Source organism: Pezoporus flaviventris, unplaced genomic scaffold, assembly GCF_033815535.1.
Source record: "Pezoporus flaviventris isolate CSIRO_AGI_PZ_B2104156 unplaced genomic scaffold, CSIRO_AGI_Pfla_v1 ptg000007l, whole genome shotgun sequence".
Lineage (NCBI taxonomy): Eukaryota > Metazoa > Chordata > Aves > Psittaciformes > Psittacidae > Pezoporus > Pezoporus flaviventris.
The window spans coordinates 93,301,031-93,316,074 of record NW_026892555.1 but is presented as its reverse complement, the minus strand read 5'-3'; the positions used below and the strand labels follow the sequence as shown (position 1 = coordinate 93,316,074).

The 15,044-nt window shown below is 48.2% G+C and overlaps 1 protein-coding gene across 3 annotated transcripts in view; it reads right to left on the bottom strand.

The window, feature by feature from the left end:
* The window catches only part of E2F3 (E2F transcription factor 3), a 42,665-nt gene extending 28,002 nt beyond the window's left edge, over positions 1–14,663 (bottom strand). The window contains exon 1 of one of the 3 annotated variants that reach the window (XM_061449578.1): positions 14,023–14,663. In XM_061449578.1, the coding sequence (XP_061305562.1) occupies positions 14,023–14,346 (324 nt within the window). In that variant the 5' untranslated portion in view covers positions 14,347–14,663. Of the gene's footprint in view, positions 1–13,439; positions 13,612–14,022 lie in introns of those variants that run through there. The other 2 variants (XM_061449577.1, XM_061449579.1) reach the window with 2 other exon arrangements.
* Between the last annotated feature and the right edge of the window lie 381 nt (positions 14,664–15,044).

Genomic DNA, 15,044 nt, shown 5'->3' with positions numbered 1-15,044 from the left:
CCAGAATGGTTCCAGGAATTCCACTCTGTCACAGGCAGCACTCAGTGTAGCACAAACCTGATCCCCAATTCATCTTTTCCTTCCTACCCTAGCAGGGAATTAAGGTTACCCTGACTATGAGGGGATTACATTTCATTTCCAAGTACATGCAGATAAGAAGCTGGAGGAGATTCTAGTTTCTAAGACAAAGTCATTCCCATGTTGCTGAACCAACGGATCTAACCTGGTGGTGTGAGGTATGGAGACCTGCATGCAATTCTGGTGTCCTCAACATAAGAAGGACATGGATCTGTCAGAGCAAGTCCATAGGAGGGCCAGGAGGATGATCAGGGGACTGGAGCCCCTCCCGTATGAAGATAGGCTGAGGAAGTTGGGGCTGTTCAGCCTGGAGAAGAGAAGGCTGCGTGGAGACCTCATAGCAGCCTTCCAGTATCTGAAGGGGAGCTATAGGGGTGCTGGGGATGGACTCTTCATTAGGGACTGTAGTGATAGGACAAGGGATAACGGGTTAAAACTTAAACAGGGGAGGTTTAGAATGGATATAAGGAGGAAATTCTTTACTGTGAGGGTGCTGAGGCACTGGCACAGGTTGCCCAAAGAAGCTGTGGCTGCCCCATCCCTGGCAGTGTTCAAAACCAGGTTGGACAGAGCCTTAAGTGAGATGGTCTAGTGCGAGGCATCCCTGCCCCGGCAAGGGAATTGGAACTTGATGATCTTAAGGTGCTTGCCAACACAAACCATTCTATGATGGTGAGGAACAATAGGAAGAACTCTGTCCCTCATTCACCTATTACTGATACCTGTCACAACTGGATTGTGTTTCAGGTCTCTGCATGAAGCTAGTGATCACCTGAAAGATCTTGACATGGTATTTAATCCTCTTCTAGATTTTATTGTCCTCAGAAATACTGGATAGCTTACTGAGCAGCACAACTGTTTAATAATAGCACATGACTACATAATTTATTATGCTGAAAGCAAGCCTTGTTATATCTACCCCAAACGAGTATCTTTAAAGTGTAAAAACGAACCATCAGTCAGTAATATTATCACTCATTTCTCACAGCTGGAGCTGTATCCATCAGATGCACTGCAGAAAACAAGGAGAACAAAGCTAATCAAATGCTACCACCTTTCTTCCTCTCTATTATTGCCTCTCCTAAGATTGACCACATTTGTGGTTAAGTGCAGGGAGTCAAACTTCCTATAAGCTGTGTCGTTACGGTTCCAGATTTCCACTGTGGTTCAGCTGTATCACAGCTCTGGAAAGGCGTGCTGGCATAAGCTCAAACCACTGCCTTGGCCTGTTAAGGTGACAAAATTCCATATTGTGATTGTAAAAGTTTCTCACCCAAATCACCTTGCTGGCCTGCCTTCTTAAAGATCTGAATACCAAGCCTGGGCCAGGAACTTTGTTGGAATTGGTAGCCTGGATAAAAACACTAGTGAATGGAGTGACACAAACTCAAAATATCAGGGGGGATACAAGCAGCTAGTTAAACTAGAGAAATGGAAGCCCAGCTCCTCAGGATCCCAGCACACACCTCATTACACTGCTCCCAAGAAGGACTCCTGCTCAGCCTTCAGAAACCCTAAGGCTGTATATGTGTATGTCCCATCTTCCTGTCCAAGCAATGCAAAGCCTTCATTAGTTCTTTCACAATTTGAAGCTCACATCACTGAGCTCGTTAGTCCCACCTCAGTCGTAGCCAAAATGCTAGATGCAGCTGGCTGATGTGGTGGCAGGACTATCCCCTCAGCAGCCTGTCCCCTCAGAAAGCAAGTCTGGAGAGGATACAGTCTCCACAAGCTCACAGGTACTCCAAGCATCTGCTGGTTAAGTGTAGCTCCTCACAACAGAAGCGGCTCCCAAGTTTGTCTCTATAAAAAGAATCAGCTCATTGCAAAATGGACAGAGTGAAGCATGCTGGGTTTTGGACCTTTTTCTGAAGGGAAAAATCGGATCAGGATACCACGACCATGTGACATTGAGTCAACATGGTAAACCTAAGAAATTCAGTTTCAACTCCTCCTCTGAAAGCAACAGGAAACTAAGTGAAAGCTGAAGTTTCTCTACACTGTTACACAAAATAACAAGAAAGCAACTAGTCATGGCCCTGATCAATAGTGCTACCCAAAACAAATACAGTCTTACATGCACGGGGTGCAGATGCACGAACAAGTGGACCTGTAGTGACATGGGCATAAAGATCTCCCCCATGTACGTGTGCCACTGCGTCAGCCCTGACCTGCACTCTCGCCTCAGTTCAGACTAATGCACCTACTAAGTTAGACTCCACATTTTAACTCCAAGTGTACCATGTACATTCCCACATTCTTAAAAGTGTACCATGTATCTTCCCACACTGGAAAAGTCACTGCACCTGCCCCATGCTAGGGCTCATGCCCATGCAGTCATGGAGAGGCACTCAAACATGAGGCAGAACAACAAAGAGGAGAAAAAAACCTTGTTTCTGGCACTCAGCAGGAGGTGAAATACTTGCAGAAGGCATTCAGCATTACTTTGCAGCAGAAGGAACAATACACTTCTGTGCTATTTGCACAACATTAACCAGCGTCTGGGGCTGAATCTAGACAAAGATCTGACACCAACTTCTCAGGAGGAAAGCAAACCTTTCAGGACCATTACTGCTGCTGGCAGGCAAGTTGTCCCTAATCTTCTAGGCATGCCATGCTTGCACGACCAGGGAAAGAGACAGGGCTGCCCTAGTGGGCAAGTACATTTGCTGGGATCCTTATGCTGTCCCTTTGTGTCATTGCAGTATTACACAAAGTTCAAGGAATTTAGAACTATTCCAGATCTGCTGGTTTTTTTTCCATTTCAACAAGGCATCATCACTGAACAAGTCAATAGACAAGCTCAAGTATGTGATATTTTTATCTAGATATGCTATAGCACCTCATCGATGCCTGCAGTTTTCTCCCTGCAATGTCTTAAGGAGATTCTTCCCTTCTCAACTGCCAGTCAAGCAGAGTTTGAGGGCTGTTCTTCACATGCTGAGGCAATCAAGATCTTCAAACAGCTGGGAAAGCTGCATTTCTCCACTTCAAATCAAGTACTAGCAACAGATACAACGCCTGTCTGATACTACCAGTGCTGCTTCCCCACCCCGCCCCCGCCTTGGAGGAAGTAGGGAAATGTATTCAAAATGGCACTGAGGCCATTGAAAGAACTGAAGGGTAGTCAAGAAAACAAAAACTATACAGAACTGAAGGGGAAAATAAAAGGGTGGAATGATTCGATAACTCCTGATTCCCTTTGAAGCAGAAATACTTGATTTTGGCCTTCAATAGAGAGCCCGTCTTAGTCACTGCATTGCAGATGAGAACAATCACTTTTTTGCTTGCTCTGACTTATTGCTAAATTGATTATTCTCCAGGACTAGGAAAGAGGGAGAAAGGAGGGAGATGGTAATCGCCCTCATAAAATTCTTTAAGGTGAAAGAAGTGAATGCATCTTTCTTTTCCTAGCAACCCTCCTTCCTAATTCTGAAGCAAATAAATCACACCAAGGATAGTATCCTGAACATATGGCTTTCTCTGAATAAGGGGAATTTGCCTGCCTACAAGCTTGCTTTTCTTTTCTTTCTCTTTTTTTCACCCTCCTAATTTAATTAAATATGTCAGTCTCTGGAATCCCCTACACATTCCCCTTCATAGCAAAGTGGGTTTCTCCCCCACCAAAAAAGAAAGGAACACCACAAAAAAAGCTTGATAAGCATTAACTCACTTATGTCCACAGAAGGCTGTACCTAAGCTTAATATCTAGCCAACAGCACACAACCTGTTCACTAATGTTGCATTCACTTCCCACATATTCAGCAAAAACATGTTACCAAGGTAAGAAAAGGAAAGGGCTTCAGCACACCAAGGCCAGCAGTGACATGAAGAGCACCTTTAGAGAACAGGGCACAAGCAAGCAGTATTGGAGGCCTGCAACTGATCTTGCACCTTTCATTACCACCTTTCCTGTAAACAGCAACAAAGCACATGGCTGCAAATACAAGTCATGGGATGTGTTTTCACTTTGCCATTTCCTTCTTCATGCACAAGACACCCTGTGTTGCATGGCCTGGACTTGGAATGCTCCTCAGTCTTTCTGTATAGCAGCTGAAGCAGAGGACTATTGGGAAGGACACTGCTAACCCTTAGACCTGGAAGAGACTTCCTGCAGAGGTCTTGCAGGCTCTCAGTTGCGAAGTGCTTGTTGCAAGGGCCCTGAGAAGGGGGAAATACCCCCTGAAGTTCCTCACTCTCCTGCATACAATCCAAGAAGGCAGCTTGTGGCAGACAGAGGAGATGATCACAGAAATGCTTGCCAACAGGAATGAAAGGGTAGCGAAGATGCCAAAAAGGCAATGGTCTTCATTTTTCTTTAAGTAAAGAATAAAGAACAAGCAACAAAAACATGACTAGCAACTAAAATCAGAAAGGAAATTTAAAATGATTTTATAGAAAGAAGTGCGAACCAAAAGTCATGCCAAAAGCCACCTGAATTTCTCTCTATCATATGCTATTTCCCATGTTCATTTATGTCATCTTCACAGTGTCAGTTTTTGAGAGAACAATTCGCAGCTCAGCACGACAGAACAGTAATACCGACGGGCATGCAGAACATTAGCATGTTATAAATAAGCTGCTAATTTGAGGTGGGAAAAAAATCATCAAGGCAGCTCTTATGATTAAGAACCAGAGAATGAAAATGAGCAACTTGCTTATGCTTTCATGGCACTGTCTTTACAGAAAGAGCTTTTTCTAACTCCCAGATCCTGAGGGGAAAAAAAGAATAAACCCTGTGAAATAGCCACTGTTGAGACAAAGCAGCCGGTGAAAATGCTATTAAAGCCCTCCCTGCCCCCACCTCAAGTAGTAAGATGTCTTTTCTACCAGCTCAAGAGGTTTGTGCTTAAAAAGAGTACTACAGCAGAGTTGTGAAGTTTCGGCTTCCTCTCACCCGACTTGCAGTTTTACATAACTCCCAAGAGACGTTTTTAGGCTACAGATATCGCGCAGCTGAGAGATAAGGTGGGGGGGGGGGGGGGGTGTGTGGAAAAAAGGACAAGGTGCAGAACTATTACACAGCAATTCGCATCAGGGTTACTTGGAGCCACACAATAAGAGTCTTACCATGAAAAGTAAAACTTTATTCCACTGAGCCGACGGCCAGGATTATTCGTGCTTGCGATAGCCCCGATCACCAGCCTCCGTCTGCCCCATGCGGGGTTCCCTTCCCACCCTGTCCCCGGTCTGCGAGGACAGATAACGCCCCGCCGCGGCACAGCTGCCACCTCGGGTATTATTTCTGTACCACGCCAGCATTGTCGCTCTCAGCCAGCGTGCCACTTACTAAGCATTATTATAAAAATTTCTGTGAATATCTATGTTGGCCATGAGCAGGGATAATGGCCCCATTGCAACAGCCTTGATAAAAGCTCCAACAAGACAGCTTTCAGATATCGCCACACAAAAGCCTTCTGTGAGAGCTGTAACCAACATCAATTCCCGCTATGCGAAGACATTAGACAAAGTGTGAACCAGCTTACTGTATGGGGACAAAAAACTGACTGTCAATGTGTGCGACCAACGCTGTCTAAAAACACAGCGCTGGCAAGGCAAAATAACACCAGCATATATGCATGGTAATTGCCATTTAATTCCAGAGTTAGCACCACAAGAAAACAAGTACTGAAGGCACTATTAGGTTACTAGCATCACTCAAGACATTGTAATTCCATATAATTCAATTTTCGCATCTCTGGTTGGAAAAACTACTTTAAAGCCAACAGATGTTAAAAAAGACCAAGCAGAGGGTAAAGGAAAGCCTAGTTTCCATTGCGGAAGCAGACAGAGAACACAGCAAGCCCTTCAGGCCTGCCCTTTAAAGCATGTATTTTCCAGTACACAGCAGATAACCCAATACACAAAAACCACCATTCCATGTATGGTACAAGACAAAACCCTTTCTGCACATCATTAAATATTTTTACATACCTATCTACTTACACTGTAGTAGCACCCAAAACGCCAGAAGCCTACTGTCAATGTAAATGGACCATATGAATATAAATGCCTGGCCAAGAGGTTATTTTTTTTACTTCCAGACCTGAAGTTTGCCAGATGACATGTCTTAAATAGGAGTCTAGGTAGGAGGGATGCAAGCAAGTCTCATGCCAGTTTGTTTCTGAACAACATTTGAAAGGCAAATTTGAAAGCTAAGTTTTATAGAGAGCATAGTACACTCGCTCTAGGGAGAAGTGTTTCACTCTAAAATTACATCTGTACTTTAAAATGTGCAAAAAAATCATGAAATCCTACAGTGCAGATTCAGTGGTTTGCAGGAAGAAAATATATCTGTTACTGCACTCCAATTTTAGTAAGATTTTGTAACTAATGGGTAGAACCAAAATTAAGAGAAAATCTTATTTAGAGAGAACTAGTAGAGTGGATAGATAAGCCTGACACAATATATAAGAATTTGACTCTTGCACTGCATGGAGACAGCCCCTAAAACAGAGAATTTTATGTCACCTTAATTAACAAGGAAGGAAGTTTGCCAATGAGTTTCTTCCCCTGCCCCACTTTCTAGCAGTAAGTTATGCAATATGCAGCAACCTTTGAACCAACAGCTGTACAACAACCAAAAAGAACAAAACCAGAACAGCATTGCAAAGAGGAGAAAGTAAGTCTTTCAAGAAGTTCATTAACAAAAATTACTTCTAGAATCTCTGCATGCGTTAACCAACGCACACGTACCATAACTTGGAGTGGGAATGCTGGAGCTGAGGCAGCCAAGGCCAAGCAGACACCTCATGTTATTCAGTTTCCCAATGCAGTTTACTTTTATCAAAAATAGTTGTTTATATGTTTTCTATGAGCTGCAAAACAACTAGTGGCTTGCAATGTCGACAAGACCCTAAAACCCTATTGTGAGGGCCCAACTTCTCCAGTACTGCAACTCAACATCACAGGAAGCACCTAATATCCTCCTAAAACCCAAGTCCTGGACCCTTTAAGTAGGGCACCTGAAAATGCTATCAGCCTTAGGTGGTTGACACTTCTGGGCCTAGGTGCAGCCACGTTTGAGCTGGATGAAATCTTGGAAAGTAGATGCAGGTGATCAAATTAAATATCCTACTTACGTGAAGTTACTGAACAGGTACTGGCTTTACTTCTAGTGGTAGGAATAAAAAATACTTGCCCACATAACTCGGTGCAGTCACAAAAAGGTACCAGCTGATTCTGAAAAGGTGATCTTCAGAGCTCCACCTTTCTTTTCTTCCTAGCTTAGTCCTAGGCAAAAGACCTTTGGCACGAAAGCCTGAAAGCTGCAGGGCATGCATGTGCAGTGGTGGCAGTTAGTGTGTTAGTTCCCACACTCTTAACAGGTCAGGTCAACAACTGTTCCCATTCACAAGTAGGATAGCAGAGACACAACACATGCCATTAACCTTAGGCAAGTTCAGTTTGCAAAGAACTACCAACACATTTGTGATGTATTTGTATATGCATAAAAAGAGGGCTAAAATGCACGAAGGAGGACATGCCTACCACATAGTAGAGGCCATTTTCAGTACATATTAGCTTCATGAATGCCTAGTCAAGCTTTTGTCTTCTCCCTTTACAAGGGTTGCAGACAGAAGTATTTACCACAGCTCATGCTGAGCCCACAAGGCATTAAGAACTCCATGAATGCCATGAGATCCAGCAAATAGAAGCACCATCCAAGCAGACAGCATAGTACTTCAAGAGACATCCATGCCAGGCATAGCACTTCCAAGTGTGGTTTTGGACCAACTTACTCGAGGAAAACAGAAGTGAAATAGTTCCCTTTTAAAGATGTGATAAATTGAGAAATTTTGCCAAGTCTGTCTTCAAACAGAACTGAAATTGAAACCGAGTCCAAATACATCATCAGCATCACCTCAAGCACCGTAGCAGCCCCATCCTGGAGGCACCAGGGGCTCCCTCCCACTACACATCACTGCCCCTGGGCACATGACGGGGGTTTCTGCTCCCTGTAGCAACAAACGCAATTCTGCTCATGAAAAATAATGCAGGAAGTGATTAACTCTGCCAGCCAAAACAAAAGCCTGAAGTCCAACTTAGTCATTTGTAAGCATGAGAGCTGCCACGATATATACACAACACTCAGAGCTGCCAGCTGTAAATGAGATTATTTGCAGAGACTGTAAAACCTGGAGATTTAGTTACACTAAGAAGAGCGTCCCATCTGCTGAAGCCTTGCTCTGGGCAGGGCTGGATCTACATTACCACCATCAGTGCAAGAAGCCCATCTGAACTGAAGTCACAGCCTCCAAACCATCCTTGGCAGGCAGCTCCCTCACAAGCCAGGATTAAAGCCCGAGCCACCCTCACACCCCTCCACCCCAGCACCAGGACCACCCCTGCCAATAAAGCCATGGCCGCCAGCCCAGCACACACCTTCGGAAGTGAAGACTGAGGTTTGAAAGGTGTCATACTTGAAGAACCCTACTAAGAAAACTCAAAGCTCACATCTTCGTTTCTCACCTTTTTGTAATAGGATATCTTTATTTTTAACATTAATGGCTTTCATTTCAGGAGAAATTAAATGGTCTAGCACTTTTCAGCTTGGAGAGGACAATCAGGGACAGAAGATAATGTATCACAAGCTGAGTAGAGAAGCATATGAGAAAATAATTTCCCCTACCAAAATATCTAGGATCACCCAAACACTCTATAGACAGCAAGTTCAAAATGGAAGGGGGGGAGGGAAGAAAAGCAGAAACAAACAATTGTTTTTCACTTGCATACAAGATACCTAAATCATAGGCAGAACTTGTTGCTACATGGGGTCAAAACTACAACTAAATTCAAACAGGGATTAGACAAAAATCACAGGCCATTGGTAGCTCTGAAACTCACTGCAACCCCTGACCAAGGAAGTGCTTTCTCAAAGTAAGTAGGATAAAGGCTTTGTGCAAGCCCTCTTCTTGTGTTCCTTCCTCAAATGTATGCCATAGCCATAGTCAGAGAAGTAGCGAGACAACCTTCCATCTTGCAAAACACAGCTGTTTCCAAATTTAAAGATTTTTTTATTATTATTAGTTTTTACTGCTTGCACATATTCACAAATGAGCACTAAAAGTTAACAGAACATACCTGGGATAAAGTGAGGGAAAAGAAATGCTTTTAATTGCTCAATCAGTTGAAGCACCCGCTACAGCAGAATAAACTGGGCATAAAGTGACCCATATGCAGACTTTGGCAAGCAGACTGGTGACACAAGGAAGATACCTTCTGTCACTTAAACCACGACACCTTCTCCATGGTCTCACAACACCATGGCAAGAACAGGCAAGACTATCTTCTGAAAATCTGAGGCTTAGCAAACCAATGTAACACCTCAACACCACTGCCTGGGAAAGCTCCTGTCTCCTTCAACACACTCATCCCATCTTGGGCCATGTATGCCCAAAACCTACCACAGGTCCAGCCTAATGCTCATCAGACCCAGCTACTTTACCTTGTTAAAGCAGCAGAAAACCAAACCACCAGTACAGCTAGATGCTCCCCAAGCAGAGAGGTGGCGGAAGATCAGTGCCTGGCCTGAGCAGGGCAAAGGAGGTAATACAGAAGAGACTGAGGGAGAAGCAAGCCTACTCCTTCCAGCCACAGTAAAGCCTTTGAGTGGCTCAGCTGCTCATGGAAATCTGCCAAAAGCCCTTATCATCATGAGGCTACCATACTTCAATAGTTCTGGTGCAGACAGAGCCACACCAGCGTAGCTGGACTCTGTATAAGGACAGCAAAACCACCTTCAGCAAGCACAGCAAGCTACAGGCTATTCCTGTACGGTTTTATTAGGATGCCTGCTTTCCACTAGATGCTTGTTGGCACAGTTAGAGCAATTGGGATTTATACCTCTTTGAACTCTCCTCAGATAGCTGTGCCAAAGGACCATGTGGTACCTCCTTGGGCTCAGAAGCAAGCAGTCTGTTGCTGGAAGAGATGGATTTAAACCAAAGAAACTCCCTTAAATGCTATTCAAAAAGCAAAGGCCCCAAACTCACGCTAGCATTCACTCCTAGTAACACAAACTGTCAGGCAAAGAAATACAAAAGTGGGTTTGAATATGAAAACACCTGCATCTTCACAGACAAATCTTTTTATTCCTGCAGAAGAAAGAAGAGCTCCTAGTTAACTACCCACTTCCTTTATGCAACTTACAGGTTTTTCTCCCATACCTTAAATCCTTGTTCAGTATTTATGTCCTAAAGACTTGCTCCTCTACCTAACACATAGGAGAAAAACTGAGTTACCCCATTTTTCTCCCTTTCCAGCTGTGACATGCTGAGGAGGAGAGAGGAAGAGGTGCTTTCTAAACCACCAGAAAAAAATCGAGGGGTGCTAAGTATTCAGTTTGGAAATGTAAATCCTCCCACCCCCTTCTGAAGTATGCCGAACCAGCCTCTCCACAGCCTATGTCATCTAAAGGCCACAGGAGTTCTCTAAAGATATTGTTGTTAAGAGGATTTAGCCCCTTTTAAAAAGGACTTAACATGTGGGTGGTGTCTCCATTTAAGCATTTTCTCATGGCTAAGAAAATGGCCCTCTTCTGAAAGGCTTATCTTTATAACCCAAAGACAGTAAGAAATTCTCCACTATTTGAATTAGAAACATTTTGAGCAGCTTGCTTTTATAGCAGCCTCATTTTTAAGTACTGGGATTTGCAAATGGCAGTGACTTTCTCACACCAAGCAAGAAGGCAACACCAACAAGAATGCTTTGGGGTTACCTTATCACACATTAGTTTCTCCCACATTTCTACAAGGAACCAAGGTGATTCACAAGTTCACTGCCACCAAAATGGCATGGTGTCACTACATCCATGCCCTCTCCCTGGCCACCACCTTCCCTTGAAGGTCCCCGGCATTTACCAGACCTTCTATTAGCTGGTACAACCGGCCTTGGTCAGGGTTAATTATCCATCCTGGGAAGCCTGAGATTCCAGAAGGGAACGGATGAAGGGAAGCAGCACCAGCCTGCGGCAGGGCAGGACACAGGACCACCTGCCCTTGCAGCAGCACTCACCCTGTCTCCAGAGGCTCAGGCTTTGCCCAGGAGAGCAAGCACATGGCCGCTTTGCAAGGGTTAATTCTTCATTACCACTTGTGTTTAAGCCATGGCAGGGGTTCAGATCTGCCAGGTAACACTTTCTATTAACTCCACAGGAGTCATGAAAAAGCTCCTCAGGTTGAAAGGGCCAAAAGGCTAGGTCACAGCCTCCCACAGCCAGGGCTCACTGGGGTACAAAAACCCAGTTAGCAGCCCTTCCTCACCGGAGCCAACACATCAGGCAGTGACTGAGCAAGGAACAGGCCTTGGATCATATCAAAACACCTGCTTGGCAGACAGAGAGTGTGCAAACTCATCAGTTGGGCTGGAGCCTCCTGTTATAATGGACCAGGCCACTTTTCAAGGCTTTTCCAGCAAGGTTACACTTGCACAACCATAGATAAAGTAACTAACAAATTCCTGGAAAGAACAAGGAGTTTGCTTCAGCAAAGGAAACTTTTTCATTTGCTGCTATAGTCAAACACCTCCCTGACCAACCTAAACTGTAGTGACTTTTTTCTAGTCCATATCATAGCTCACATTTGGAAGTGATGGGTGGGTTGCCAGCACAGTTACATCTGAAGAGCTGGAGTATTTTCATAACCCTAACCAGCGCAGGTGTGCTGGCCAAACTTACTTATACTAGACTTATCCCTAGTCTTTTGCATAGCAGGGCCTTGTTGTCAGCTAGGGTCCTTGGACTCCATCCGCTACTTGCTAATCAAGTGCTAAATTTATATTGGTGCTACTTGCCTAAACTCACTGACTCAGCTACCAAGCGTTTTATCATTCCTCTCACCAGTCTTTGGTGTAAGTTTCTCAAAAATGCTCAACTAGGAGCCAACTGGGAAAACTAACTGGGAAATACCCTCACCTCTCAGACCCAGAAAATCCCCTGTAAGTTTTAGGGAAAATCGGGTGGGAGATGAAGAACTGCAAAAGGGCTGGGCCACCTCCCCACGAAGTGATCTGCAGAGCAGGAAGACAAGGCAGAACACTAGGGTGCTTTCAGCCTTACTTCCCAAAAGACAGGTCTGCAACAAACCAGGCTCTGAGAGGGGCACTCACATTAGCATGGCTGTCAGGGCAGAGTGGGATGTGCAGCCCCTTTCCTGGCACGTGCCATGGATGGCTTACTGCCCTGGGAGGGTGCCAGCCAGAGCCTGTAGGTACTGCCAGCCTGACCACCCTTCCTCCGCATCCCACATCTCTTCCCGAGTAAACAGGGAGGGTGAGGGTATAGAACAAACTCACAACTTGCAGGCAGAGGCCAAAACTGCTTTCCTGCTTCCAAACTTTTAATACGGAAAGAAGCTTTTATGGCTGGGAGTTCCTCTTATTAGAGATGTGAACAGTATACCCTCCCCCGCCCCGCAGTGCATTAAATGCATATTTGAAGGTCTTGTAGCACCCATTAAGAAGACATTTTAGGAGTCCCCCATGACATCAAAAGCCCTCCCAGAAAGCCAAAACACCCTGTGCAATTATTCTCCCAGAATCATCTCATAACATATGCTCCTCTTTGTATTCACTCACCAACACCTTTTATGAACCAAACCTTTGCATCAGACCGCCAAATATTTACAAAGTGCTTTGAAACAACTTCCTGACATTGAGCACCGCTAAAATATGAAGACACCCCCCCCAAAAAAAAAAAAAAAACAGCTACTTTTTACAGCAAAGATACTTATTTAAAACAGAATTAAGAGAGGTTCGGGTAGGGATGTGATGAGCCTTGAAACTCCCAATCACTACCTCTGCAGCCAACGCTCGCAAAAACCCACGCGGAAGGCAGCTCCTCACCGTCCCCCTGCTGCACCGAGACACTGCTCCCAAGCGCTTGCAAAAAGTATTTCGGACTTAGAGCAGCATCTGATACCTGGGACCATCACCGACTGGATGATGGGGGGGGGTGGGGAGAAGCGGGAGGGGGATGTTAAAACCCGCTTTGCCCGGGCAGTGGCGCAGCGGGGCGAGAGAGGAAGGGGTAGTGGGGAATTTAGCGATCCCACATCACCGGGAGAAGGTCGTGGACGCGGAGGGAGGGGGCAGGCAGTTGAGCCCCCTCCCTCGGCGTCCACGACCTCCTCCCGGCGGGGATGTCCCTCGCCTTCCCCCCTTCCAACTCCGCGCAGCCCACGAGGGCCAAGCGCGCACCCGAAAACAGCGAGGACAAAGAAAAACCCATGGGGGGCCATAAGGGGGGAGGGTATGATTTTTTTTTTTTTGGGGGGGGGGCGGAAAATATCAGGGGAGGCGGAAATCTGAATAGGGGTCGGGCACGGGGGGCGTTGGGCGCCGCCGCCCCACGAGTCACTGACCTGCTGCAGGGGCATTTCGGAGAGCAGCGGGGGCCGGGGGGCGGCCGGCCGGCGGTCAGGCTGTCCCAGGCCAGAGGGAGGAGGAGGAGGAGGAGGAGGAAGCGGCGTCCCCCTCCCCGCCCGCCCCGGCTCCCAGTCACAGCCGCGGCCTCCGCGCACGTGTGCCAGACGTCACCGGCGGCTCCGGGGGTGAAGCGGAGACACCGGCGGGGCACGGCCCGGCCCGGCCCGGCCCCCAGCCCCGGGTGGGGAATGGGACCCTCCACGCCGACGGCTTCTCGCTGTTCGCTGCCATGCGGCGGGACGTGGCGCGGGATTATTTTTATTCCTCCCCCCTTTCTTGTCTGTTTTTCTATTTTTTTTTTCTTTTCGCCTTTAAATAAGACCCGGCAGCGGGGGGTGGGAAGGAGGCAGGAAAGTTTATTGCAACAAAGCGCTGCCTCCGCCTTTCCTGCCCTCAACCCCCCACGCTCCCCGGCCGCCTCCCCGGGCCCGGACGGCGGCGGGGAGAGGGCCTGCCTGGTACTGCCCCCCCCAGGGTCCCCTTCACCCTCCCGCGGGGACAGGGGAAAACAAAAATTACCGGGGGGCGGCCTCCGCCGAGAGCGGGCTGCAGCAGCGCCGTCCTGCCGGCGGGTCCGTGGGGGGTGCAGTACAGCGAGCTGCCAGCGGGCTGGCCCCCATCCGCCGCCGGGGCAAAGGCACCGGGAGCCTGGGAAGCGGCGGCGGCGGCGGCGACAGAGGAGGAGACAACACAGGGCGCCCCCGCCGCCGCGCCGGTGCTGCGGATCTGGATGAAGGTGCCGGCGGCAAAGCGGGCCGGGAAGCCGGCGGGGGCTGCTCTGGAGTCCGTGGACGGTGCGGGCGGCGGCGCTGCCGGGGCCGGCGGCTGGAGTCCCCTTCTCATCCTTCCCTCCGGGTCTGTCCCCGCAGCCGCGTCTCCTCCTCCCCCCGTCCCTCCCCCCCCGGCCTTCCCAGCTCCTTTCCTCCTCGATGCCGAGGACCCGCGTAAAATACTGGGGGCTGCGGGTGCCGGGGGGGCCCCGGCTGCAGGATGCGGGGCGCCGGGGGGGGACGGAGGCGCCGGGGCGGGCAGATGCGGCGGATGGAGCGGGGCCGCTCCCGCTGTGTGGGGCCGGCTGGAAAATGGCTCCAGGAAGCGGCGGCTGCTGACAATGAATGAAGGGAAAGGAGACGGGTTACGCGCCAAGGGCCTCCCGCGAAACTCGGATTTCCCGCCCTCTTTTTCAAACTAAATTTGCATAGCCCCGCCTCCGGGGCGCGCCCCGCCCGCCTCGCCGCCTCATTGGCCCTCACCGTTCTCTTGCACGTCCAACAGGGTGCCGCCTCCCCGCCCCTCTCCCTTCCCACTGGCTCGCCGCTTCCCGGCGCCGCCGTGATTTGCATGCCGCCCGCCGATTGGCTGCGGGGGCGAGGCTGGGGGATTCCCCCTCGGAGTAGTCGGGATCCCGGTTCGCCGGCTCCCTGACACTGACAGCTGCGGCGGCGCCGGCCGCAACGTGCCCGCCGGAGGGGCCCCGCCTCCCGGACCCGCCCCTTGGGCTCCCCCGGGGCCGTGGCGAGCGCCGGTTCGCGGCCCCGAGA